The sequence below is a fragment of the Anguilla anguilla genome, chromosome 2 (assembly GCF_013347855.1).
Source record: "Anguilla anguilla isolate fAngAng1 chromosome 2, fAngAng1.pri, whole genome shotgun sequence".
NCBI classification, from domain to species: Eukaryota; Metazoa; Chordata; class Actinopteri; order Anguilliformes; family Anguillidae; genus Anguilla; species Anguilla anguilla.
This window is the reverse complement of record NC_049202.1, coordinates 69,422,034-69,448,638: the sequence shown is the minus strand read 5'-3', so window position 1 is coordinate 69,448,638 and position 26,605 is coordinate 69,422,034. Positions and strand designations below refer to the sequence as shown.

The following is a 26,605-nucleotide window of genomic DNA, read 5'->3' as shown; positions in this document are numbered from 1 at the left end:
TAATGGACAATGGCGGCTGTGTACCGGGGGTGGGGGGGGGGGGGGGGGGGGGGGGGCTGCCAGACATCGGCCCCCATCAGCCCCGTTTCCTCTGCCCACCTCTCACCAGCGCTTCATTAATCACGCAGCCAGCGGCAAGTCCATTCAGTAATGAAGGAGCGGTGTATGTGCTGCCATATATATGTGCAGAGAGATGGCGTGTGTCTGTGTGCCCCTGTGTGTCCCTGTGCTGCCATTTATCTGTGCAGAGAGACGGCGTGTGCTCCTGTGTGTGTGCCTGTGCTGCCATATATCTGTGCAGAGAGATGGCGTGTGTTTCTGTGTGTGTGCCTGTGCTGCCATATATCTGTTCAGAGAGATGGCCTGTGTTTCTGTGCGTGTGCCTGTGCTGCCATATATCTGTTCAGAGAGCTGGCCTGCGTTTCTGTGCGCGTGCCTGTGCTGCCATATATCTGTGCAGAGAGATGGCCTGCGCTCCTGTGCGTGTGCCTGTGCTGCCATATATCTGTGCAGAGAGATGGCCTGTGCTCCTGTGCGTGTGCCCTGTGCTGTGGACCGCACCGCACCGCGTGTTGTGGCTGTTTGTTCAGTGTGACGCGTTGCGGTGTTCCACAGCTGCGGCCCTGTTGGTGTGTCTTCACAGCCACTGCCCCTCGGGACAGACCATAATGGTTTTTCTTTCATGTAACTAACGAGGGGCATCCAGTCAAACAAAAGGAGGTTAATAAACCATTAATATTTAAAGAAAAACCCATCAAAACCAATATTTTGTAGTTGCCTTTGGTTCATGTGTTCTGTGGCTAGTAATGAGCGACGCTTTTGAAAAATCAGTGCTAAAAGAAAACTGTTGATGTCTTTGATGTTTCTCCTTCTTGTGCTGGCAGTGCGATTGACAGGAAAACACTCTATGCTGTTCTGTCGAAGAAATAGGAGTTCTGCTCCTTTCGAATGTGTTGGGCTGATTTTGTGAGGATGTGCAATGGTTTATGTGTGGGGCTCTGTGGATTGTGTATTGATTGTGTTGGGGACTGTGTGTGGAATTGTGTACTGGATTTTGTGTGGGATTTTGACCGAAGGTGTGTGTGTGTGTGTGTGTGGGATTGTGAGGGGGCTTCTGTGTGCATCATTTTGGAGACCTGTATAACGTGGTGGCTCCCTTTATGACCTGTCTGTCATTTGGGACGTACTCAGGAATCAGCAGATGGGATGGGCGTCAGTAAAAAAAAAACAAAATGGAGGGTACTCACACTTGCTGTTGATTAGACCTTCTCCCTGTCAGCATGCTGATCAAAGCACTATTCCCCCCCCTGTGTGATGGGGGAACGGGGGATGGACACAGGCAGAGGGGGGGCCAGGGTGGGGGCTTTCATTAAGATCCTGCCTGCTTTAATCAAGCATGTTGTGTTGGGTAGTGGGGAGGGGTGTGTGTGTGTGTGTGCATGCGCATATGTGTGTGTGTGCGTGTGCATGTGCATGTGTGTGCGTGTGCCCGCATGTGTGTGTGTGTGTGTGTGCGCGTATGGGTGGTGTGCGTGTGCATGCATATGTGTGTGTGTGTGTGTGCGTGCACGCATGTGTGTGTGTGTGTGTGTGTGTGTGTGCGCTCACGCGTGTATGTTGTGGGGTGTGTTATTGATGGAGACAAGTGAAATGAGGGACCCCATTTCCCTGTGACTCACACAGAAATAGCTGTTAGCTAACCCCCCCCCCCCCCCCCACTAACGTCATTTTTCCATATCAGTATGTACCATTATAAATGGGTACAAAGGCTGTTCGACAGGGATCTTCACCAGGGCTTTGAGATGACCATTGAGCTTCATTGCAGCCATGGAGCTTCTGTTATTTACACCTCTGCCCCCTGAGGTCATACTCTATACCATCCAAATACCACCTACAGGTCCTGCTGGCAAAACCAACTCCTCGCATCTTCAGTCAGGAGGTGTTCTGCAAGTTCGTCTGCAATACTAAAGAAAATAACAGACTTTGAGGACTGAGCGCTTACACTTTGGGTTTGATTTGTTGTTCTTGAATAAGCAGTGCTGCTGTGGTTTGTAACCGGCTTTGTGAGTTATCTTCGACGAGAATGTGTTAGCCGTAGCCATGGCTGCGTGGGTGCGTGGTTTATTTAACACTGTCACTTCTCCATCAAAGGTCCAATAGGGAAAACAGGAAGTTTGCTCTGAGGACATGAAACCACACAATGAAGTGAGCTGTCACTCTGAATCTCCCAGGCTGGTAATCGGAGGTTTCTTGGGGGTAGTTTCAGCCTTTCAGGTGAAGTTGCTCTTCCGTAGAGTGCCTAATGAATTTAGTGTCAAGGATAGACCGTGACCCCTATTAGCCTGATGTCAGAGGTCACAACCAGTCCAGGAAAAGCAAGAATAGTATTTACTCTATGGGGGGGCCATAGAGGGTTCTCCTCACGTCCTATTCAGGGGATCTGATTGCCAAACATCTATCTGAATTACTCTAATGGCCTTTAACAAGCTGTCCCAACTAGCTGGTTGGATAAGAATCACTCTATACCACGTGTCAAAGGCAGCAGTGGAGTGTGTTTTGGTGGCTACGCTGAGAGATTCCTCCATCTAGGTAATCCTCTGTGAACAATCTTGAAACTGTGTTTTTGGGTCAAAATGAGATTTGTGTCATAGCAAATGCTGCTGGCACTGGATAAACAGTCTCCCTGTTCATTGTATGAGGACATTCAGCTTTCTAATGGCACGTTTTTCAGTACTTATCTCCTCTTGGTTGTTTTTTAAAAATAAATTTTATTCTTTTTCCTGTGTGTATTTAAACAGGCGGTGCCTAACTCTCTAACAGTTGGTGCTGTTAAACTGTGGAAGGAAACAGCCCCACGTGGCTGGCCAAAGCTCATTAATATTCATCATTATGCAAATGAGGCCCAGAACCCATTGTGTTGTTCAGCTTGTTGTGGGCCCTCTTCCTGATTCAGAATCCCGGGGCTCATCAGACGAGACCAGTAACGAAAGAGCATTTTTAGCATACCATTATGGCAGGATTAGTCTGTGTGGGAAACGCGTCCCTGAGACACGGAGACCCGTGCGTGCTCTTTGGGTTTCCTCCACTTTGTGCGGCCAAATGTGGCTCCACGTACTGTGGCTCGCCTGTGTTATCGGAAGGGAAGAATCTGAATGCCAGTTCTCCATTTTATACAATTTACGCCATATTATTGTCCTGCAAATGAGTCTGTAGGTATTATTTAGAATACATTTTTTCCTGGTTAATAGTCCTTCCCCGGTTCTTTGGTACTTTTACGTAAGAATAGTGTGCGGATTGATGGGTTTGTGTGGTGTGTACGTGTGTGTGGGTGGGTGGGTGCATGTCTTGAGGTATGCCTCCTTGTGTGTGTGTTTTGCGGAGGGTACTGAAGGAAATGGTGAGTAATTGGGGGGGGGGGGGGGGGATTTGGGGAAGCCTTACGTGAAATCTCTCTTAGCGGTGCCTTGTTCAGGGGTTCTTCTCGCTACCTGTTTTTTTTTGCCTGAAAAATGTAAAATGTTCATTGGAGTATGTAAACTGGTATGTGTGTGTGACTGGCGGGGGGTGGGGGGGTGGGGAATGGGGGTGCCGGATTTAGGCCACAGGGTTCTGGGTGGAGTCAGGGCAGGAGGGCGGGGGGAGGGGGCTGTGGAATTTTGTATTGGACTGTAAATAAGTCCTGGGGGGGGGGGGTTGGGGGGGTTGGGGGGGTTGGGGGGGGGTGGAGTAAATCCCCATTTCAGACAGACCGCTTCACGCTCTGTGACTGACAGTGACGGTAGGGGAAAGTCGCGGGTGCAGTCGGCTCGGCTGCTCGTTCGCCATGAAGACCTGCGGGGACGGGAAGCACGGGCGTCGGAAACTGGCCGAGGTGCTGCGGGAGAAGGTCAGTGAGGTCCGCGTGTGACGGGCGCGTCCCGTGTGACGGGCGCGTCCCGTGTCGATTACTGCCCGCTGCTACACAGCGGTGGGGAATCCCTCAACTTTGAGGAGCGTGTCTGTCCGCACTCAGGTCTGGATTTGATGCAGGATTTTTCCTTAAAATAAAAATTCCTGGTAATAAATTAGTTTCAGTAACAGCGAAGCTGTGAAATGTGCCATGTTTCTCGTTTGAGAGTGGCAGGTAGAGTAAGGTGTCTCGTTTGTTTTGTTGTCTGTAGCTGTGCAGAATCCAGCCCAACGTGCGCTGCCAGTGTTTGGCTGCGTACGGTCTGTCAGCTGGGCTCTGAAATGCAACGTCTGGCCTTTTCGTTGGTTGTGTTCTGCTCGATTTCTTCAATAAATCAGCGTCCACAGAAATGTCATGTGCCCTGCAGTGCATTAGAATCAAAGGATGCTGCTGTTTCACGTACAGGTTGATGAGCATTTCCTGTTCCTGTCCATAATGATTTGAATCTATGTTTGACTTGTAGGAAAATCAATGTAGTGTTTTATGTAAATGAGCATTGTTTGGCATGGTATGATAAAGCGGATCGTACAACATACGTAAGGCTGTAGTAATTGTATGTAAACAATTTTTTTTTGCAGACTTTACAATGTGTTTGCAAGTCATGATCCAGTAGGCTGTTTACACAACTCCAGCGTGAGGAAAACATTTTAACCTCAACGCACCTCTGTGGAACCAGCGCAGTGCCATTCGGTGTGGTCTGGCTGAGGTCGATCAGCCGCCTCGTTGAGTCATTGTTGAATTCATAACACGAGACTGCGAAAACAAGGTCGATGCAGCGTCGTCGAGTGAAACAAGCCGAACCGATGCTGTGCTGAGTGAGGTCAAGAGTGCAGGTCTTTTGTGGCGGTGTGATGCTGTGGCCTGACACTGTGAGCTTGCTCTCTCACCCTGTAGTGATGCAAAACATGGTGGTGATGACTCCCGCTGAGGTGAGCTAGCGGTGGTTAGCTGAGGCCTGCTGCTTGTATTATGCGAGCATGTCCTCCCTCTCTTTCTCTTTCATGATCAATGAACATCTTAAAGTGATGCTTTTACATACGGATGATGTCATCGTATTAGGAATCTTCTGACTTCTCCCCAGAGTACTGTAGATATTGATGGTTATTTGTAACATGGTTTTTGCTGTAGTTCATCTTAGATTGTTCTCTTTTTTTTAAATAATCAAAATAATACATTGATCACATACAATCTCAAACGTTCCTTGACAACAAAGCTCGTCCAACATTTTCAATTACCAATCAAAGTTCTTAAGAGGGAAAAAACATTATTTCAAGAAAATAGCACACTTAGATTGTTTTCTATTCATAAACCATAGAGTTTTAACAGTGTTTGCTACTGTTTTGGATGCCCTGTGTTATCAGCTGCAATGTTGTTAAGGTAATTCATAAACCATAGAGTTTTAACAGTGTTTGCTACTGTTTTGGATGCCCCGTGTTATCAGCTGCAATGTTGTTAAGGTAATTCATAAACCATAGAGTTTTAACAGTGTTTGCTACTGTTTTGGATGCCTCGTGTTATCACCTACAATGTTGTTAAGGTAATTCATAAACCATAGAGTTTTAACAGTGTTTGCTACTGTTTTGGATGCCCCGTGTTATCACCTACAATGTTGTTAAGGTAATTCATAAACCATAGAGTTTTAACAGTGTTTGCTACTGTTTTGGATGCCCCGTGTTATCAGCTGCAATGTTGTTAAGGTAATTCATAAACCATAGAGTTTTAACAGTGTTTGCTACTGTTTTGGATGCCCTGTGTTATCAGCTGCAGTGTGGTTAATGTGATTCATAAAAACAAAGTGTGACGATAAAACGCCACCTGCTAGGCTATGCGAAGTAGGTGTAGATATTAGTTATATCATGAATCAGCTGGGAAAGCTGACATTTTGATTTCAAAATAAAAGCCAACGCACAAAGTGCTGTTCGTGGAAAAAGCCAAAAATCTGGCTTCTACTTACGACACGCTGTAATCTCAAAGGAAATGCATTTATAGGCATGTCGGCTCAGGAAGCAGCTCTGCGCGGTAGCACAAATCAAACTGTTTGAATTCAGAATGACAGTTGGCTTTTCAGTCCCACAGGACAGTGGCGTAGGTTTCGTTTGAACATTGGGGGGGGGACACATTAAGCGGGGGGATCTGGGGGTCCTCCCCCAGGAAATTTTGAGCGTCAAACACTTCATGTCCTGCATTCCGGTGAATTTTTCTGCACCAATTTGTACCTTTTCTGCATCAATTTATGGTGGAAATAAAAGTCCTCTGCTTCTTTCATGTTGTTATTGGGGGGGACAAATCCACGTGTCATGAATATTGAGGGGGACGTATCCCCTGCACCAGCCCCCCCCCCCCCTCCCCCCCGCGAATCTACGCCTATGCCACAGGACAATGTGAAACAGTGACAATTCAGTCACTTTGGCTGAAAAAACAAAATCTGGCAACACTGTATCTTACCACCTCCTCTGCTTATGTTTGGCACTGGAGAATTTTGGCTTTCTCAAGCTTTCTGTAATGAGTTTTTTTTTCTTCTCTATAACAGCTGTGAGGTTGATGACATTGGCACAGAGCTTTTGCAAGATTCATAACTTATTGTCAGTGTTTATGAATAACCCCTACGATGTCTTATGGTTATTTTAATCTTAAATATTTATATCTGCAGGCATTGTGCTGTTCATTCTTTCAGAGATTAACGTACTTGTGTGTTGTGGTTTTCAACATCATTACAATACTAAATGATTGCATTTGCTTATTAGCATGTTTTAAAAAAAGTCGCAACAGCTGTCGCTATCCACATATCTGTTCGAAGCAGAAGTTATGCAAGAATGTAGGGGAAGGATATTCCACCATTAAAATGACTTTTCACGGTAGAAAGAGCCTGTGTTGAGTGGGAATATTGAAAGTGAGGTGGTTTTAATTGGGGGCTGAATGTGTTTTTGGGCCTGGCGGTGTGTGCTCTGTTCCGTGTCTCAACTGCCTGCACTAATTACCTCCGCTCAGTATCTCTGCATTTTACACTCTGCTTCACGCTTTAATGTTAACTGCCCAGCAGGAGCTCAGGGTGCAGGGCATTCACTGTGTTTGTACTGAGAGTGCACAGCATTCACTGTGTTTGTGCACAGGGTGCAGGGCATTCACTGTGTTTGTGCACAGGGTGCAGGGCATTCACTGTGTTTGTACTGAGAGTGCACAGCATTCACTGTGTTTGTACTGAGAGTGCACAGCATTCATTGTGTTTGTGCACAGGGTGCAGGGCATTCACTGTGTTTGTGCACAGGGTGCAGGGCATTCACTGTGTTTGTGCCCAGGGTGCAGGGCATTCACTGTGTTTGTGCCCAGGGTGCAGGGCATTCACTGTGTTTGTGCACAGGGTACAGGGCATTCACTGTGTTTGTGCACAGGGTGCAGAGAATTCACTGTGTTTGTGCCCAGGGTGCAGGGCATTCACTGTGTTTGTGCACAGGGTGCACAGCATTCACTGTGTTTGTGTGTTCGCTTGCATTGTTTTTGCAGTTTGACCCGGAGAGCTCAGGCTTCATCAGCACCGAGCGCTTCCGGGACCTGCTGGCCGCCCACGGCTCCGAGCTGGACCCCCACAAGCTGGAGGTTCTGCTCGCCCTGGCCGACGGCAACGCCGACGGGAAGATCTGCTACCAGGACTTCGTCAACCTGGTGAGACGGAACGCTGCTTCCCCGACACGCCTCACCTCCCCCGGCCTGGGCGCTGGGGAGGGCCAGCTGACCCTCTGCTGAGTCACGATCCTGCAGTTTCAACAGCTGTCTGCCCGCACCCCCCCCTTACCCCTCTGCAAGTGTGGGCCCCATGTAGACCCCTGAGGACACTGCTGCTCTCTAAAAGCGGGCCTGGTCGTCTTTAGTACTTGCCACTTTTGATTACATTTGTGCTGTTTGAACATTGGCTTCACATTTAATGTGCAGCTAAGGTACAGTGAGGTACTTTCCCCACCTTGGTGAGCTGCGGGAATCTGAAATGTGGTCTTCTGAAGTAGCCGAGCGAGGACAGAAATTGCACCTTAGGAAGGAGGAATTTGCTGCGTGTGGACCTGGCGGGGGCAACGAAAGAGTGCTGAATCTCAGCTTTCTGTAGCAGCAGCAGGGGGAGGGCTGACCGACCGTCTGAGCGCTCTATTGTTGAGTACAGTGGGCAGAGAATGGTACCGGGTTGCTGTGCTGTGGCCCACGCCTGCACCCATTGGTCCAGCCAGGGTCATGTGAGAGTCCGCGGACCGGAGGCTGCAGCTGGAAGTGGGACAGAGAAGAATGAGGAGCGTGTATCGGGGGGTCTGAGCGACTATTGTTCCCCGGGGGAAACCCCCCCCGCCCCCCCTGCCCCCCCGCCCCCCCGTGGCTCTCCCATTCACCGGCTGTCCCAACAAAGGCCAAGAGAGGGGGCCGGGGTGGGGCAGGGTGGGGCGGCGGCGGGGGGGGAGGGACGGGGGGGGGGGCGTGTGGGTTTATTTGCAGTAGCATCTTTACTTTACGGCGAGCCCTTCCCATAAAGCCGTCACCGCGATGGGGAGTAATTATCCCGCCGCTCTTTCAGCCGCACCGCCGGCGATGTCCGCCAGTTCAGCCGGGGAACGCCTTCGCTCCCGCCTGCCTCTGGCTGGCCGCGAATCAATCACTGCCCGCGCGACGCAGAGAATGGCTGAAATCTCACTCTCGCTTTCATGTGCACCAATAAAAAAAAAAGGAAGAATTGGTTTGCTCTGCTGGAAGAATTTGGGGCAGAGTCTTTATGGTGTTCAGCTGCGTGAGGCGATGTGCTGGGGGGGGTAAGGGGGTGGGGGGTGAGGGGGGGTGCGGGTTCAGGCGTGCAGAATGTGATGTGTGTGGCACTGTTTGAGCTCCCTCTGTTTGACTTGGCTCTGAAACCGGGCTTTGGGCACCTACAGCAGACTCTGAAAAATCTCAGCAGTAATGCAGAAAAGCATCTGATTAAATAGCACCTTGTTTTCAAGGCTCTGCTAAAGTATGTATGATATTATATCAACTTGGCTGCCACAATGCAGAAAAGGATAAAGCGTCTGTGGGATATTTGATTTTACCAGCACTCATGTCCCCATATTCCTTCATCTATTAAAGTGATGTCATCAGGTAAAATTGAATATTGCTCCTATAGTAGAAAGCATCCTTTGAGCAGTGGGGGATGTAGCGCTGTCATCAAAACAGCTGTGACACTCAGTGTCACTGAAATACCACTGGCTTTATATATCTCTGTGTTGTCTACTGGTAACCACTCCCCCCCTCCCCCCCTTAACATCATAGTTCTAGAGACTTGACGAAAGACTCAAGAAGGAAAAAAAATATCCTGATTCAGAATGGGAGTGCAGGTGATGGGACAAATTCTGCTTCATGCACCTCACTGACAATTAGAGGCCTAAAATAATGCATTTATTCAGTTATATTATTACAGGAATGTGTGAGCAACGAAGAGTACTGAATCAAATGAAACTGGAATCTGTTTTTCCTTTGAATGAGAGGCAATTACTCAGGCTAAAAGTTAAGCTGTTTCCTCATGGATTGGCTGTTTTCTTTTCAAGTTAATCTCAGCTGGTGTGCTTTTAATAGTCCTGCCCATCGCAGAATGAATTTGGCTCTGTGGTACATTTCACACGGTTTAACTTTGAACTAACTTCAAAATGATGTTGGTTCGGTGAACTGGGTGTGTAGAGTATTTGAGAGACGCTTGTTTCTTATTTACATGAAAGGTGTTATCAGAAACGTTTTTTACTTTTTTGATAAGTAGTGTGGCAATTAGACTAATTGGTAGTTAAATATTTTTTTTGAGCGTGTAATATTTCTGAAGTCCTTACCCTAATGAAGTCCTCCAGTGCTCGTCCATCTTGGCTAAGCTATCGCGGGCTGCTTATAAGCAAACACCTGGCATGGGAAAAGACCTTTCCCGAATGTTTGCGGGGCTTCGTTTCTGCAGAGGAGTGTTTGCTCCCGCTTTGTAGACCGAGCTGGCGACGAGAATTCCTCAGCCGTTGCTAAGCGACGGGGAACACTGTGGTAGAGGGGCCAGGAGGAGGGGTCAGATTGGGCATTGGCTGTCGCACGTGGTAACCCCGGGAGACGGGCGCGGATGCCGCAGGACGGAGCGGCACGCCCGCGATCTCGCCAAGGCGAGCCCCGACAGCACGGCCCAGCGACCTTTAGGGCAAGGTCAGGTGACGCCACCCGAACCTGGACCGGAGTCCAGTCACTGCATTCCCTGGAGTTTAACAACGCTTATGGCGCTGTTCACACTGAGAGACCTTCTCGTGAATGTACCGTCAAAGTGGTTTTGGAGCTACCGAGGAGGATTGTGGGTATAAAATGAGTAACCGTAATCGCCGTGTCAGGCATACCTTTTTATGAGGTGAAAGAATAAAATGAGCTGGTACCTTAGTTTCCAAGTCTACCTTATCTTATCTTATCTTAAGAGTGTGTTTGGGTTTGGACTGAGAGGGGTGAACTTTATCCAGGGGCAATAATGATGTGTTAGGAGAGATGGGGTAACCTGCATGTTGTGTGGGTCAGAGGGGGGGGGGGGTGTGACATAGCTCAGGAGGTAAGTCGGCGGTTGTCTGGCAGACGGAGGGTTGCCGGTTCGATCCACCCCCCGCCCTGAGCAAGACACCTAACCCCTAATTGCTCCCAACGAGCTGATTGGTACCTTGCTTGGCGGCCTTTCACCGTTGGTGTGTGAGTGTGTGTGTGTGAATGGGAGAATGAGAGGCATCAATTGTAAAAACGCTTTGGATAAAAGCGCTATATAAATGCAGTCCATTTACCAAAATGGGGGGGGGGGGTGTGTGTGTTCCTCCAGATGAGCAACAAGCGCTCCAACAGCTTCCGGCGGGCCATCCTGCAGGGGGGGCGGCAGCTGAAGGGAACGTCCCTGAAGGAGGAGGCGGGGCTGGGCCTGTCCCAGCGGCTGGTGCGGCACGTGGCCTACGAAACGCTGCCCCGCGAGATCGACCGCAAGTGGTACTTCGACAGCTACACCTGCTGCCCCCCGCCCTGGCTCATCCTGGCCATCACCATCGCGGAGGTGCGGCTCGCTGCGCCTAGGGGCCGTGGGGGTTTAACCCGAAGGACTTGGTGCTGTTTCAATAGGGTCGCACGTGAGCTGATCTAGGATCAGTCTTTATTAGCCCTTTTTCCTGCTCATAGTGGATATGGCTAGGATATGGACTCAGGAATTCTGGTCCTAGATCAGAGTCACCACCCTGAGATGCTTTATGAATACAGGGTTTTGGTCTTCAGGGCTGTTTACACAAGTTCGGAGGGGGAAAAGCATTTATACTTTGCTTATGAGCATGTAATTCGAGTTACTGTGAGCATTTGAGCCTTAGCTCGGTATGTCTTTCGAGCAGTGCAAACATCTCCAGTGAAGTAACGCAGCCGTATTGCTTGCTGTGCCTCTCCGGTCCTGCAGGTGGCGGTGTTCATGTACTACGGCCTGCAGCTGGACCGCTGGGTGCTGCAGGTGTCCCACCCCCGGTTCCTGAAGGGGCCGCTGCCGTACCACCCCCAGCTACGGGCGCAGGCCTGGCGGTACCTCACTTACGTCTTCATGCACGCAGGGTGAGTGACCGGACTCTGGCCTGGTGCTGTTTCTCCCACAGCATGCAGGAACTGCCGCCATTACATTACATTACATTACATACGTGGGCTATGCGTGGCTAATTGTGGTCACTCGCTCACTCACTCACGGACGACCTTTGCGGGACTTTTTTTGGGACGCATGCGCAGCTGGTGCCAGCTAAAACGTGTCTGCGGAAGTGAGTTGCGCCATGGGTCTGGACAGTTTCGTGCTTGCTAACATGATGTACAGTAATTATTTTTTGGAGCCAGTGCTTATTTATACGCTTTTATGCGATGTTATGTTATGTGATGTTATATTCTGTTTGGGGCTGCACAGGATCTCCTTACCCCGTGGTCACCCGGGGCGACACAGGAGAGAGACAGGCGACCGGCGACCGTTCATTTTCAATGAGAGTCGGCGATTTACAGCGACAAGAGACAAGCGGCCGTTTGCAAAGCGAAGTAGGCGGGGCGAAAATAGACTAGAGGTCTATTTTATGCAAATACCGAGCGATGCGACACGGCGACTACCAATGGGAGTGAAGGCAGCGTGACACACGTTGCTGAAACAAATGTCTAGCCTACTTGTTTAGTTCTGTAACCTGGTAACCACAAGCCAGGAACGCCCATAAGCGACAAGCGACAAGGGTTCATCTCCCTCCTGTTTCGCCAACGTGTGACCGTAGGGGCTAGGCTCACGAAGACGGCGATCGTGGAAAGCCCTCTCAGTCGAAACGTTTGGGTCGACGGCAGTTAAGGCATTGATTCAGAACCACAAACGGCGCGTTCGGAGTCCTTCGCTCCGTGTGCGATCGGGGGGGAATTCAATCTCTCTCCGTAATTTGCGCGCGAAGTTAACGTTCAGCCAGAGAACGGAACAGTTTAACGTAATGCTAATGTCGTTTAGCGGTCCTCCGTCGTGGACGTTTGATTTATGAGGAGCTCGCGCGGACGCGCGCCAGGCTGCGTACGCAAAGAGGCCGCATCCGAGGTGCCAAATAAACATCGATTTCCTTCGCGCTTAATTGCAAAAGCGATACGTTATTACAGGAACCCCAGACGCGCACACACACACACACACACACACAACAGCCTGGAGGGGAAAATAATAATTGTTGAGAGGTGGGACGGGGGGTGTTCATGTATTGAAGAGAACAACATGTATTTGTGTATTGAAGAGGCCTGCAGCCAGTTACCCAGCTGGGATATCCTATCGACAAACTGTTGCAACTTTATTGAGTTGTCACAATCGTGCAATTCATTAGCTCAGTGGTGCGGTGGGTAGCGCTGTCGCCTCACAGCAAGAAGGTCCTGGGTTCAAATCCGACCCAGGCCCTTTCTGTGTGGAGTTTGCATGCTCTCCTCGTGTCCACGTGGGTTTCCCCCGGGTACTCCGGTTTCCTCCCACAGTCCAAAGACATGCAGGTAGGCTAATTGGAGACTCCCACTGGTAAATTTCCCCATAGGTATGAGCGTGTGGGTGAATGGCGTGTGTGTGCCCTGCGATAGATTGGCAGCCTGTCCAGGGTGCATTCCTGCCTCTCGCTCCAATGCATGCTGAGATAGGCTACAGCCACCCTGGCCAGGATAAGCGGGTATAGATAATGGATGGGATTGATTTCTTTTAAGGGATACATTTCTTCATGTACCCAGTGCTGGAAGGAGGCTGGTCCTACAGGAACATGGCCCTAACAGTCAGTGCAGTGACCTCTCTGCGTTCAGTCGTGATCTCCTTTGATGTGAACGCGTGTCGAACTCCTTCGCCGTGTAATCCCTGTATTAGTTGGAAGCGCTGGTCTTGCCCTGAGTGTTACACAAACAGAAAAAAAAACAGTAAATATCACAGAGGGAAACAGAGGCAAACTGAGGCCACTGTGTAGCTTGGCTTGGTGAGATTGCACTGGCATGGCGAGAGACTTGTAAAATATAACACAGGTAATTTTCATTTTTTTTATGTGCCATCATCAACATAGCCAATGAAAAGACAAAAATCGATAATGTTTCTGTCCAACTCTCAATGTATTTATCCGACAAACATTTATTGTCCACCTACCCAACGGCGACATCTTGGAAGTCATAGAACTCCATTGTTGTCCGAAAAAAATAATAAAGCTAGTCTAAGAGACGTACTGTTGCTTTATAGTCAGCATAATTCACCATCACAAAGGACCTGGTCTATGTACTTTTCACTGAAACAACTTTGTATTGTGACAACTATTGCTTTTTTGATATGTGGAAAGTAGTTTGGCACAGCACCGAAATACTGAGAAACAGTCCCCATTGAAATGAACAATTTGCGCAATTTTGAAGTAATTTTGAAGTAGAAGCTACACTGGCCATGTTTTTCATGATAATAGGTTGCATTTTCTGGTCCAGCCTTTTGTTTGTCTGAGGGTGTATTTATCGACTGAAATGAATGGCGTTCCTGGTCGCGCACCCTAAACGGGGCAGGAAAGTGTCAAAAAGCTCTGAGAGTTGGACAGAGACATTTTCAGTTTTCGGTAATTTCGTAAGATGTGTTGTCGATACAACACAACACAAGAAAATGACTGGTTTTTACGCTTCAACTCCAGTCAGGGCCATTTCATAAACAATCTGGCCCAAAATCTACCGCCTCTCACCTTCCACCCTCGTTTTTGCAGACGTGAGGGTTTATGAAGTGGATTGGGTGCCGGTCTCCCGTCTTGTACCGTGTGTAAGGACGGCTTTTTGTAACGTGTTGCGACGCTACGATACACGTATCACACGTCTCTTTACCTCCGGGCGGTCTTTACACCATCTTGAGTTTCTCAGCCCCTTACCCACCTCGTTCATCGTTCCAACGCGGCGTTTCACGATTTATGGAATGCGTTTTTTTTTTTTTTTTTTGCTCTTATGAAAGGATAGACGCGTAGGCAGCAGCGGCAGCATTCCTTATACTTCCACAGTTTTGGGCGACGAAGGAAACGTTGTGCGTCATGTGTTGGGGAGACAACGGGGGTCTCTTTCCCAGCGAAGCGGAGAGGGGGAATCCAGCGGGTCCCTTCGGCCTCATTTGCATGCGGTTATAAACGGGCCTTGTTTATCAGGCCTGCTGCTTCGCTGTCCGCTCCAGCAGGCGGGCCGAGGCACAATCGATACCCACTGTCCTCTCCCGCGATGGCGTCAGCACACTTAACCGCTCGCGTCGGGATCCCTGGCGCGCGTAGAGATACGCGCTCCGGCTCCGCGCTCCGGCTCTGCCTGGCGGACGCCCCGCCCCGCTCGCGTGCGACTCGTCACCTGCCGGCGGGTCGGAGGTTTGATTTCCGGACACGGCGCGGGCTCGGCTCGGTTTGGCTCGGCTCGGTTTGGCTCGGCTCGGCTCGGCTCGGTTTAGCTCGGCTCAGTTTGACTTGGCTCGGTTTGGCTCGGCTTGGCTCGGCTCGGCTCGGCTCGGCTCGGCTCGGCGTCTGTGATTAATGCACAGCTCGGAGAGCGAATCGGGATGCTGGCGAGGGGGGGGGGGGTGGGGGGGTCTTTTTTCACACGCTGTTCTGTGCTGTGCTGTGCTGTGCTGTGCTGTGCTGTGCTTGCGGCGCCCGAAACGTGTGCCCGCGCGCCTGAGCGAGGCTCCGTGGCCGCCGCGCGCGAGCGAGCGTGACGGACAGGAGGGCGGAGTTCTCAGCACTGCCTGTCTACCTGCCCGCCTGCCCGCCTGCCCGCCTGCCTGCCTGCCTGCCTGCCTGCCTGCCTGCCCGCCTGCCCGCCTGCCTGCCTGCCTGCCTGCCTGCCAGCCTGTTTGCTATCTACAGTACGCCTGTACGCCGTGGTGGCAGGCAGCGCTGTCTCCTGTTCACGTCAGCAGCGTAAAGGCTGATTTGATGTCCCCTATTCATGTCAGCAGCGTAAAGGCTGATTTGATGTCTCCTATTCACGTCAGCAGCATAAAAGGCTGATTTGATGTCTCCTATTCATGTCAGCAGCGTAAAGGCTGATTTGATGTCTCCTATTCACGTCAGCAGCGTAAAGGCTGATTTGATGTCCCCTATTCATGTCAGCAGCGTAAAGGCTGATTTGATGTCTCCTATTCATGTCAGCAGCGTAAAGGCTGATTTGATGTCTCCTATTCATGTCAGCAGCGTAAAGGCTGATTTGAGGCAGAAATTGTAGGTTCCCAGTTTGTTTGCCAGCTCACATCACAGGCTGCCGAGCAGTCTACCTCTGATAGGAGCAGAGCATCTAAAGACCCGTAAATCAGCCTCAGTCAACACTGCTGCTGCTCCCAGTCTCCGCGCCTCTGCCTGTATTGAGTTACTTAGAGGTCTCAGCGCTGTTGACAAAGCAGGAAGTGAGTTCCAGGGACTCGGATAGAGGACCTGCGCTGTCATAGGCAGCATAATGTACAGCACTGCTCTTCACCTGTGCCAGTGTACTGTACTGTTACTGCCCCAGGGTAGAACATCGCAGCGCTCTGACTATAATGTTTTTGTTCCAGGATAGAACACTGCAGTGCTCTGACTGTAATGTTTTTGTCCCAGGATAGAACACTGCAGTGGTCTGACTGTAATGCTTTTCTCCCAGGATAGAACACTGCAATGTTCTGATGTAATGTTTTTGTCCCAGGATAGGACACTGCAATGTTCTGACTGTAATGTTTTTGTCCCAGGATAGAACACTGCAGTGGTCTGATGTAATGTTTTTGTCCCAGGATAGAACACTGCAGTGGTCTGATGTAATGTTTTTGTCCCAGGATAGGACACTGCAATGTTCTGACTGTAATGTTTTTGTCCCAGGATAGAACACTGCAGTGCTCTGACTGTAATGTTTTTGTCCCAGGATAGAACACCTCGGGCTCAACATGGCCATGCAGCTGCTGGTGGGGGTGCCCCTGGAGATGGTCCACGGCGCTCTGAGGATCGGCCTGGTGTACGTGTGCGGGGCCCTGGCAGGTGGGTGTGGCCACGGCCGCCGTTTGTGGAGACTCCTAACGCACATGTCTGCCTGACCTCATAAGATGGGCCTAAATCCTTCCCCTGGGGTCGGAGGTCAGACCCCACTTTATTTGTCTCCCATTGGGCCTCACGCACGGCATTTGTTTGTGACTTAAAGCAGACATTTTGTCCAGGACAGATGGTCTATAGCCGTGACTTTTTCCTCCTCCCTTTCACTTCAAAGGTTCCCTTTGTCTGCCGCTGAAGGGCTTTTACCCTGACCGAGCACAAAAGGCCAACGAATTGTCCCTGACACTCTCTGAAATCATGCCTCCTCCCTCCCCCCCCCCCCCTTTATGTCCTGTAAAATTTGGAGTGGAGAGAGGGGCCTCGCTATTTTCAGTTTACCAGAGAGTCTTTGAAGGAAAATGTCAGCAGAGTTTTGCCAATGACATTAGCAGCTAATGCAATTTCCATCCGCAGTGCAGCGTGGAGAGGGGAGAGGGGAGAGGAGAGAGGGTAGGGGAGGAGAGAGGATAGGGGAGGGGGCAGGGGAGGGGGGGCAGGTTTTGGGGGGCTGTAGCGGGGCCCGCTCCCTGTGGCTCGGCTCAGCTGCACCGGCAGATAAGCGCGGGCGGCCTGGGGTGAGCGCATCAGCAGACACATACAGGGAGTTACGCGATAATCCCGCTTTAGTTTCCAAAAAAAAAAAACCCCAAAAAATAAGTGATGCAGGGGGCGTGCTCCACTGACTCTGTGGGGATATTGTGCTCCCAGAAAGCCCTGCGTGGGTTTCATTAGACGCTGCACCAGCGCCAGGGCGAGTAGGAGGCAGGACAGGCTCGAGACCAGTGGCCTGTGACGCTGGTACTGTAACAGGTCAGGAGTGGAGCGGATAGGCTCTTCTGTGAATGGTGCCAGTGTCTGTTCCCCCCTTACTGACCTCGCTGTCTGGCCTGTGGGTGTGTGTGTGTGTGTGTGTGTCTGTATGCATGTGTGTGTGTGTGTGTGTATATGATTGTGTGTGTGTTTGTCTGTGTGTGTGTGTGTGTGTGTGTGTGTGTGTGTATGTCATTGCGTGTGTGTGTGCATGTGTGTGTGTGTGTATGTGATTGTGTGTGTGTGTGCATGTGTGTGTGCGTGTATGTGATTGTGTGTGTGTGCGTGTGTGTGTAGGTGTGTCTGTATGCGTATGTGTGTGTGTCTGTGTCTGTGTCTGTGTGCGTGTATATGATTATGTGTGTCTGTATGCGTGTGTGTGTGTTTGTGTGTGTGTGCGTGTGTGTGTGTATGCGTGTGTGTGTGTGGAGTGGGGGACAGCTGTGGGGTGGCAGAGGCCCTGACCCTGGTGTGAAATGAGGGGGAGAACATGCCATAAATCAGCCGGGGGACAGCGCGGCCCTGCTGGGGGCTCCGGCTCCCGGGTGCCCCGCTGCCTTAATTAGAAATCGACCCGCTGTGTTTTAGGGGCGGGGGGTTCGGGTTTAGGGGGGGTAATGCTTTTGTTTGTGTACCTGCTCGTACGCTACTGTTTCTCTTTAAAGAACATCCGTGGGTCAGTCCCTGGACACAGCTTTCTGGCAGGTAGGGCAGTGTTAGGGGAGACTCACAGTTAGGGCCATTTGGCTGAACGCACCCCCGCCCACCTCTGACCTCTGACCCCTGACCTATCGCTGATTCCCATTTCCAGTGTGCTGGGATCGCACCCCCGTACAGAATCAGCTCACGTGCAAAGAGACATTTAGAGGAAGGGAACTGATTCCCATTCCCCCCGGTTGTGGGTACATCTAGCAGTAATGGCTTGATGTTAATAGCTGCACAGCGCATGCATTCCCACAGGCCAGCAGCTGTATTTGAACGGCGATAGAATAAGGGTAATTCCGCAGTTTTGAACTTGGAAGCTTTAGGGGGGGGGGGGAGCACGAGGCAATGGGAATATTTTCTTTTTTTTTTTTTTTTTAAACAATGATGAGGATAATGACGATTACTCTAATAACACCTTGGACACCATGGGTGTCTTCGCCCTGGAGAGACGGTGCCAGGCCCCAGACGCACAGCTGCTCCGCTCGTCTGGGGAAGCGTGTAATCTTCCTCTCAGATCTCCCCTCAGATGCGTCTGCGCGGGCTGCCTAATGACGTTCAGATTACAGGCAGCGCCTCCCCTTTGATCTCCTCGGCCGCGCCAAGGTAGCGCCGCAAACTCCTGGCGCTCTCGGGTTCCGGCCCGGTGCGTAGATTTGGGGGGGGGGGCCGAGGAGTACGCACCCCCCACCTACGGTACGTTTAGGGTCTGAAACCTAATTTCTGAAACCTAATTTGTCCGGTTGTTTTTATCCACACAATTCCTTTTGGTGAAGTTAGCATAACCGAATGCTGCGAGTGCCAGTTTATTCTGTTTTACTGGAATGTTTGGCATTTTGATGGTATGTTCGGCAGTTCAGACTGCATTTGATTGAGCATGCATGCGCAAATATTTGTGTGTGTGTGTGTGTGTGTGCGCGCATGTGTGCATTCATGTGTACTTGTGTGTGTGTGTGTGCGTGCATGTGTGCATTCATGTGTATTTGTGTGTGTGTCTGTGTGCATGTGTGTGCTTGTGTGCATTCATGTGTACTTGTGTGTGTCTGTGTGCATGAGTGTGTTTGTGTGCATTCATGTGTACTTGTGTGTGTCTGTGTGCATGAGTGTGTTTGTGTGTGTTTGCATGCGTGTTCTCATGCTTGGGAAGCTGGGCTATTTTTAGCCCGTAGAGCAATGCGTAGGTCAGTGTCTCCCTACGAATGTTAAAAAGTCAAACCTGCGACCTTGGGTTCAGGAACAGCATGCCGTGCTTCTCTGGGCGTGCTCAGTCTTTTGTTTTCTCGTTCGTTTGTCGTTTCCGAAGAGCTGCCTGCTTGCGCTCCTCTTCTTCCCCTTCACGCGATCTGTTCTCTGGCGGAGGGCGCGAAGCCGGCAGACGCGTCGAGTCCCGCGGACGTGGGATTGGTGTGTCGCGGGGCTGCAGAGTTAACGAGAGACCGCGTCCTCCTTCCTCCAAAGGCGGGGGGTTCCCCAATTACCGTACTCCCCACTGCATGACAGTCTCCAAGTAACGAAGACGCAGACTGGGCATGAAATTTCAAACACAAATAGGAAAGTACCTGTCTAGCAGGGCGCACAGAGTGCGTCCGTGCCTAATTCCAAATTCTTCCATTCCGCACCCTCAGCTGGAAACAGGTACGGTTATTAATTTAGTAATAACTTATGTATTGGTAATGAAAAAGAGTCCTTGCATGGTCCATAGCTGGTGTTATTCTGATGAGGAAAACACATTGCTTGATTGGTTTTTTTGGCTGGACCGCAACAGCGGGGGCCAGCCCTATAAACGCGCATGTCTGTGACTGAGTGAGTGATGAAGTTACACCGCGCATGTCTGTGACTGAGTGACTGACTGACTGATGAAGTCGCACCATTGGTCAGCCGGTTCGGTCCAGCCATGTGCTAGGTTTTGACCTGGCCTTGTTCTTTCATATTTGCGCATCTGCAGTGTGGGGCTGTGTGGGGAATTAAAGGCCTGTAGCTAGGCCGCGTGATGCTGGTGTACGGGAGTGAGGGAGCTCAGGTGGGCTGTACAGTATGACAGCCCTTCGCTACCCGGACGCAGCCGGACAGCCAGCCTTAAATGGGGCTGATCTAGATCCCCAGCCTGACATGGCCAGGGCTGTCAGCCAGCAGTGCCTGTTAATCCTGCTCTCTGTCAGGCTGCTTAAGGGGAGGGGGGGGGGGGGGGGGCGGGGGCGGTGGGAACGCTGTAAATATGGAGGTACCTTGTTGGATTGTCATTACGGCGCACGGTATATCTGGCCTGTGTCACCTCCAGCTCGCCACCTATAAAATGAAAGCTCGGTTTTGTGTCTTTATCACACAAGGCGAGGTGTCAGACATATTGCTGTCGTGATTGAGATTAATAAGTGCATTGCTCCGTTATACAGCCCAATGCCAGAATGTGCGGAACATGCACACGCACGCACCGAACACAGATATGAGCATACATGCACACGTAATGGAAAAGCATTTAAACTGAGGATGGAAGCATTAGTGTAGATACTGTGTTCGTAATGTAAAGTGGGTTTCTATAACAGCAAGGCAGGACTGAGAGTGGGGTGGATTGGGCAGTGAGAGAGAGTGAGGTGGATGGGGCAGTGAGAGAGAGAGAGTGGGGTGGATGGAGCAGTGAGAGAGAGAGAGTGGGGTGGGGTTGATGGGGCAGTGAGAGAGCAAGAGTGAGGTGGTTGGGGCAGAGAGAGAGAGAGAATGGGATGGGGGTCCTGCTCCTCTCTCTCTACTTCCTTCTGGGAACATCGGGTTCTGACTGTTACAGCACCTCTCCAGCAACCTCTCAGTAGGAGAATATGATTTCCAGGGACAGTCCACCTCACACCCCCACCGTGCATTGTTGTCCACAAGGTGCAGGGTCTGAACTTTGACCTGCCCCATTTTTTTTTTGTCATAACCCGAGTCTGACCTCCACTAACCAGCCTGCCAGATGTTTCTGTGGAGCACTGACTTGAAGAGCCTGGGTGAGAGAGGTCAAGAGGGTGAGAGGCTAAGAGAGAGCGTTTGAGGTCTTACAGGGGGGGGGGGGTGGTGAATGGAGAGAGTGAGCGTTTTGAGGTCTTCCGGGGGGGGGGGGGGGGTGGGGCGGGGTGACTGGAGAGAGCAAGCATTTAAGGTCTTACAGGGGGGGGGGGGGGGGGTTGACTGGAGAGGGCAAGCGTTTTGAGGTCTTCCAGGGGTGGGTGACTGACTGACGGGGCGGGGCCTGCTGCCTCTGCTTGTCCCTGCAGGCTCCCTCGCCGTGTCCGTGGCTGACATGACCGCGCCGGTGGTGGGGTCGTCGGGAGGGGTCTACGCCCTGGTCTCCGCCCACCTCGCCAACGTCGTCATGGTGAGTCCCAAATGCAGGTGTTGCTAAGGAGGGGGGGGGGGGGGTTCCCAACCTGTCAAAACCAAGTACTGAATTGGTCGCATGCCGCTGATTGGTTGATAATAAGCCGGTGCTTTAGCCTGGGTAGTACTGCAACCCATAATGTCTGCAAAAATTTGTATCTGACTGACCCCTACCATTTTCCTTAATTTCTTTCAATAGCATGCAATTATGTGCTCTCATTCATGTGTGGACATTTGATTAGATTGTTCATCTCTTGGTAAAGGGGGACTGGATATTTTTCTGTTCATAACACCTGTGAGGAAGTGAATATGCCTTTACTGTTTTATTTACTATTTCTGCACTGCATACATAATAACAATAATATATATATATATAGCCTTTCAAGCACAAAGGACAAGGTGCTTTACAGAATAGAAAACAAGCAAAATAAAACATAGAGGGGTGAATGTCAGTGCAGTGATTATGAAATAAAAATAATTAAAATCTGTGAAAAGAGACTTCAAATAACACTTAAAAGAAGTTACAACCTGCATTTCTAATGTTTAAGGGAAGGCCGTTCCAGATTCTAGGTGTTTTAACTGTGTCTTAACTAGTTTTCTGGAATAGCTGACAGAACATTGCCCTGTAGATCTGAGTGGTCTTGGGAGGGCTGCAGGGCATTAGCAATTCATTTATATACTGAGGAGCCAAACAGGGCAATGCTTTGTAAGCAGTTGATAATATCTCAAAATAAATTCCAAAATGTATTGGCCGCCAATGCTGGAGGGATGCTAAAACTGTTTATACGTGTCCTCGGATTTGTCCTGATCAGCCGCCTAGCTTTTGTGTTTTTGAATAATGGGAAGAGTGGGGCTCGGGGCTTGACGACTCACATGAGTGTAGAAAACATTACAGCGGTCCAGTCGTGGTCCAAACAAAAAAGGGGCGTGAATAACTTTCCCCCGTTGTGGGTCTGTCTCCTGGGACCGTTAGCGTCGGTCGCCATGGCGCTCAGCGTGTGGCGGTGCGGCGCAGCGGCCCCGCGCCGCTTTCGTTCGCTTTGTTTTTCCGGCTCTCTCGCCGCGCTGAGGGACGTGGACGCACGCCGCACGCCGCCCCGACCCCCCGCGCTTTTCTGCCGCAGGTCCACGGGGAGCGTGTGTGGGCGGAAAATGGCGCCCTGAGCACACGGAACTGTGCGGCCCCCGGCAGGTGCGGCCTGAGCGCGCATTCCTCACATTCCAGCCCACTGACCGCCCTTACATCCCGCCAGGATTCCCCTCTGCGTGTGCGCGTGTGTGTGTGTGTGTGTGAGAGTGTGTGTGAGTGTGTGTGTGTGTGTGTGTGTGAGTGTGAGAGCGTGTGTGTGTGTGTGTGTGAGAGAGTGTGTGTGTGTGTGCGTGTACGTGTGTGTGTGTGTGTGTGTGTGTGCGTGTGTGTGTTTGTTTTTACTTCTGAGAACTTTTTTTTTTTTTTTTTAAATAGATGAAGTAAGCCTGTTTTTGAAGTCCGGATTGACGCTACTCTTTTAAAAGTGATGAAGTGTAACAGGAAGGTACAAAATGGTTTCTGCGCAGAGTGAAACGTAGCTCTAGAGAGTCTAGGTTCCATCCTCGTTTGATCCACATATGAGGAGGTTTGCGGTGACCTGTAGTGCGGCCTTCAGAAACCTTCGGCACCTTCCATCCTCTGCTACCGTGCTGAGGGAAATCCTTGATCGGTCACCCCCGGGAACGCTGCCCTTCGGAGGTCACGACCTTGGGAGTAGGACCATTAGCTCTTCCCTCGGCATAATGGGATCATCTCGGACGTCATCAAATATTTACGCTTCTGTTGAATTCCACAATGGTCCGGGGCTAGCCGGTGTAGCTCCCCCCCCCCCCCGATCGCAGCTGAAACGAGACTCCCTGAATCAGCAGGAACAGCAGGGGGGGGGGAAATCAAAGAGCCTGCCCCCCCAGCCCCCCCCCCCCCCCCCCCCCCCCACCCCCCCCGCAGGAGCCTGCATACGACAGTGCCCCGATCAGCAGCCCTGCTATTAAAACTCTCTCTCTTCCCCGCTCCTCTCTCCCTTCTCTCCTCAGAACTGGTCCGGGATGAAGTGCCAGTTCAAGCTGTTCCGCATGGCCATGGCCCTGGTCTGCAGTAAGTCACTTTGAGCTCTCCCTCCCTCCCTCCCTCCCTCCCTCTCTCCCTCCCTCTCTCCCTCCCTGTGGAATGTTCTGGTGTAACGCGGGTGCATCCTCGTGCCCCACGATGTCGTGGATGTTTATTCTCAAAACAGTGAGGGATGTTGCCCTCCCCACCTTGTCCAAAAAAGAAAGAAATAGAGGATTTCCTTTTTTAAAAAAAATTGGTGGTGTTGTGGTGTTAATCAGTTGCAGACTTAGGGGGGTGGAGTGGGCTCAGCATCACTGTTGCAGAATTCATACATTATGATTAGACTCCACAGGCTACCGCTTGAAGAATTTGCCAAGCACTACATAATTATTTTCTCTCTGTTAATGGACAATTTAAATGGGCAGTGGATGTCACAATGACCAGTCACAGTCTTCCAGTTGTAAATGTTTTTATTTTTTTCCTGTTGCGGATAAACATTAATGCTGTGTGTGCCCCATTATAGTAACGCACGCTCCTGCCACTTTTGAGCAGCTGGAATGGAAACTACAATAACTAAATGAAGGTTCCAGCTTATTTATTTGTAAACTGAGCAGCTCTGTATTCATTTCTGGTAAAAAAAAAAAAAAACCATAACACAGTATGAACACCTCATTTGTGAATAGCGAATTAGGCTTGTACCGATATCACTATGAGTCCCCTGCAGTTATGGTGAACAGCCTACTGAGCCGCACCACTGTTTGGATAACTGAAGATGTTAATATTTGTGCGGATAAAGTACAACTATAAAACCTGTCCATCACTGGCATTGGAAAATAAATTGTTTGTGAGTCACATTTCTATCTGTAGTTTTGTGATTGTAAATATAGCCCTTCATGTAGTGAGGAAGAAGATCAGTTGGGGTTATGATTATGAAAGAATGGGGGGGGGGGTTACCTTATCATATTATGTGTGTCATTCTTCCTTTGTAAATGTACATTGTATTGCTTGATTGTCTGATAAGGAAAAGCTAACTAACAAGTATAGTTTTCTGTGGCGCAAGCCCCAGCCACAACCCCAGCTTCCTGTTATGAATTCCTGGGCGCGGTCGGAAGTGAAGGAGGTTACACTTAAACTCAGCCACTGAAATAAGCACTGCAGGTGGTATGGATGGCCAGCTGGAGACTGTAGAGCTGGTGATTAGAGTCTTATGGATGAGAAGTACTCACAGAACCATCCCAGCACACCTCTGCAGTGCATCTACACAACTGAGCGAGACTCATTGAAGGCAGTCAGTTATCATTATTAGAGTTTTTCTGCTTAGGTGTTAACTCATTTGATAAACAGAAACCAAATCATTCAGAACATCGTCTGGGATTTGGGAAAGTCATTTCGCTAGTGCTGTGAAAGAAATACAGACCATTTATACAACATCTACAACAGCGACAAGAATACAGAGTAGAGTAGACAGAGGCAAGGGGGGAGCCGTGGATGACAGGCAGGTATCGTTGCACGTGAAGTGATGACCTGCCGATGTGGTTCTCTCCCCCCCCCCCTTTCCTCCCAGTGAGCGTGGAGTTCGGGCGTGCCGTGTGGCTTCGGTACTACCCCCCGGCCTTCCCGCCCTGCCCCAACCCCAGCTTCGTGGCCCACCTTGGCGGGGTGGCGGTGGGCCTGACCCTCGGCGTGGTGGTCCTCCAGAACTACGAGCAGCGCCTGCAGGAGCAGTCTCTGTTCTGGATCTTCTTCTCCGTCTACACCCTGTTCGTCCTCTGCGCCGTCTTCTGGAACGTGTTCGCCTACGGCCTGCTGGACGTGAAGCTACCTCCCACCCCCTGAGAGAGAGAGAGAGAGAGAGAGAGAGAGATAGAACATTTTTTTGGGTGGGGCGTGGGGTTGCACCCCTGTGGAACCATCCTGGCATGCCTTCTCCTACCTAAGACAGCCAGGTACACTCCTGCTGACGGGGTGGAGGGGGGGGTGGAGGTAGGCGGGAGGGGAATTAAGGTGTGACAGCAGCCTGCTTTTAACCAAAAGGTGCCTGTAACATCAGAACAGTGGCATCACTGTATAAGAGTTAGACAGCCTGAATTACTGGGGGGGGACTCTTACAGAAGCTTTGCCCAAGATGGACACCAGTGAGCAGTGTGAGAGGGACAGAGCTACGCCCTCAGACTGATAGGACATTCCGTTAAATGCTCTACTCAGATTAAGTGGTTTGGCAGGACGTGGTTTGATCAAAACTTCACGCACGGTCAGCAGTGTTGTGTTCTTATTGTGGTGAAACGTGCCATTTTGTTTTTTCTTGACAAGACAAATGATGCGCTACACTCCCTGTTTTTAACGCAGATCTCATTTGTTTCTTATTGTGAATGTTGTGGAAGCATTCATTGTTGACCCAAAAAAACGTGCACTTGTATGTGTATGCGTTTGTGAGCGCATGGGTGTTCGTATGTGTGAGTGTGTGCTTGTGCGAATTTGCCTGCGTGTTTGTGTGTGCGCATACAAAGAGTAAGTGTGATTTTTATAAAGGCAACAGTTGTTATACATATAGTTTACTTTGTGAAGAACAGTGAAACATTAATTTTGTTCTAAATAAAAATAGAAAAATAGAAGTGCCGTAATACCTCAGTATTCATTGAATGTTTGCCAAAATTATTCTACAACCAACAGCAACGCGACATAAAGCATAATAAACAAAACAGTGCATTACCTGTAAATACAAAAAAAATTGAATGCATAACATCTTGTCATGAAGCTAGGTGCTGTAGTCTGTAGTTATCTGGAAAAATGATTTTCTCAAGTGACTTTCAGGCCTCCATATTCACTTGATAAATGTATTTAAATAGCCCTGTCCAAATCTCAGACTTTATGGAAATATTAGCAGAGATAACTTTGAGGGGCGGAGTTACACCAAGCATGTTCCTATGTGCTGTATCAGTGGTGCTACATTTGACCAGTTCTTCTTCGCTGGGGCTATGCTACGGCAAATACAAATAATGGTTATATGTCTTTGTTATGTTTGGTGGACCATGTAATTGTTTATGTTTCTTATCAGTCTAACCAGAGCAATGTATACTTGACCTTGATAACCTCCGCAGGAATTAAAAATACTTTGACCTAACATTACCCTAACTACAGTGCAGACAATATATATCTTAGACAAAAAAAAAA

At 50.1% G+C, this 26,605-nt stretch overlaps 1 protein-coding gene across 3 annotated transcripts in view; it reads left to right on the top strand.

Annotated features, from left to right (window-relative positions):
* Positions 1 to 26,605, top strand: part of rhbdl3 (rhomboid, veinlet-like 3 (Drosophila)) — a 50,279-nt gene extending 23,674 nt beyond the window's left edge. For 2 of the 3 annotated variants that reach the window (XM_035407181.1, XM_035407180.1), the window contains 7 exons: positions 7,451 to 7,609; positions 10,773 to 10,997; positions 11,385 to 11,533; positions 16,331 to 16,443; positions 21,252 to 21,352; positions 23,419 to 23,479; positions 24,999 to 26,605. In XM_035407181.1, the coding sequence (XP_035263072.1) occupies positions 7,451 to 7,609; positions 10,773 to 10,997; positions 11,385 to 11,533; positions 16,331 to 16,443; positions 21,252 to 21,352; positions 23,419 to 23,479; positions 24,999 to 25,270 (1,080 nt within the window). In that variant the 3' untranslated portion in view covers positions 25,271 to 26,605. Of the gene's footprint in view, positions 1 to 3,741; positions 3,887 to 7,450; positions 7,610 to 10,772; positions 10,998 to 11,384; positions 11,534 to 16,330; positions 16,444 to 21,251; positions 21,353 to 23,418; positions 23,480 to 24,998 lie in introns of those variants that run through there. The other variant, XM_035407182.1, reaches the window with a different exon arrangement.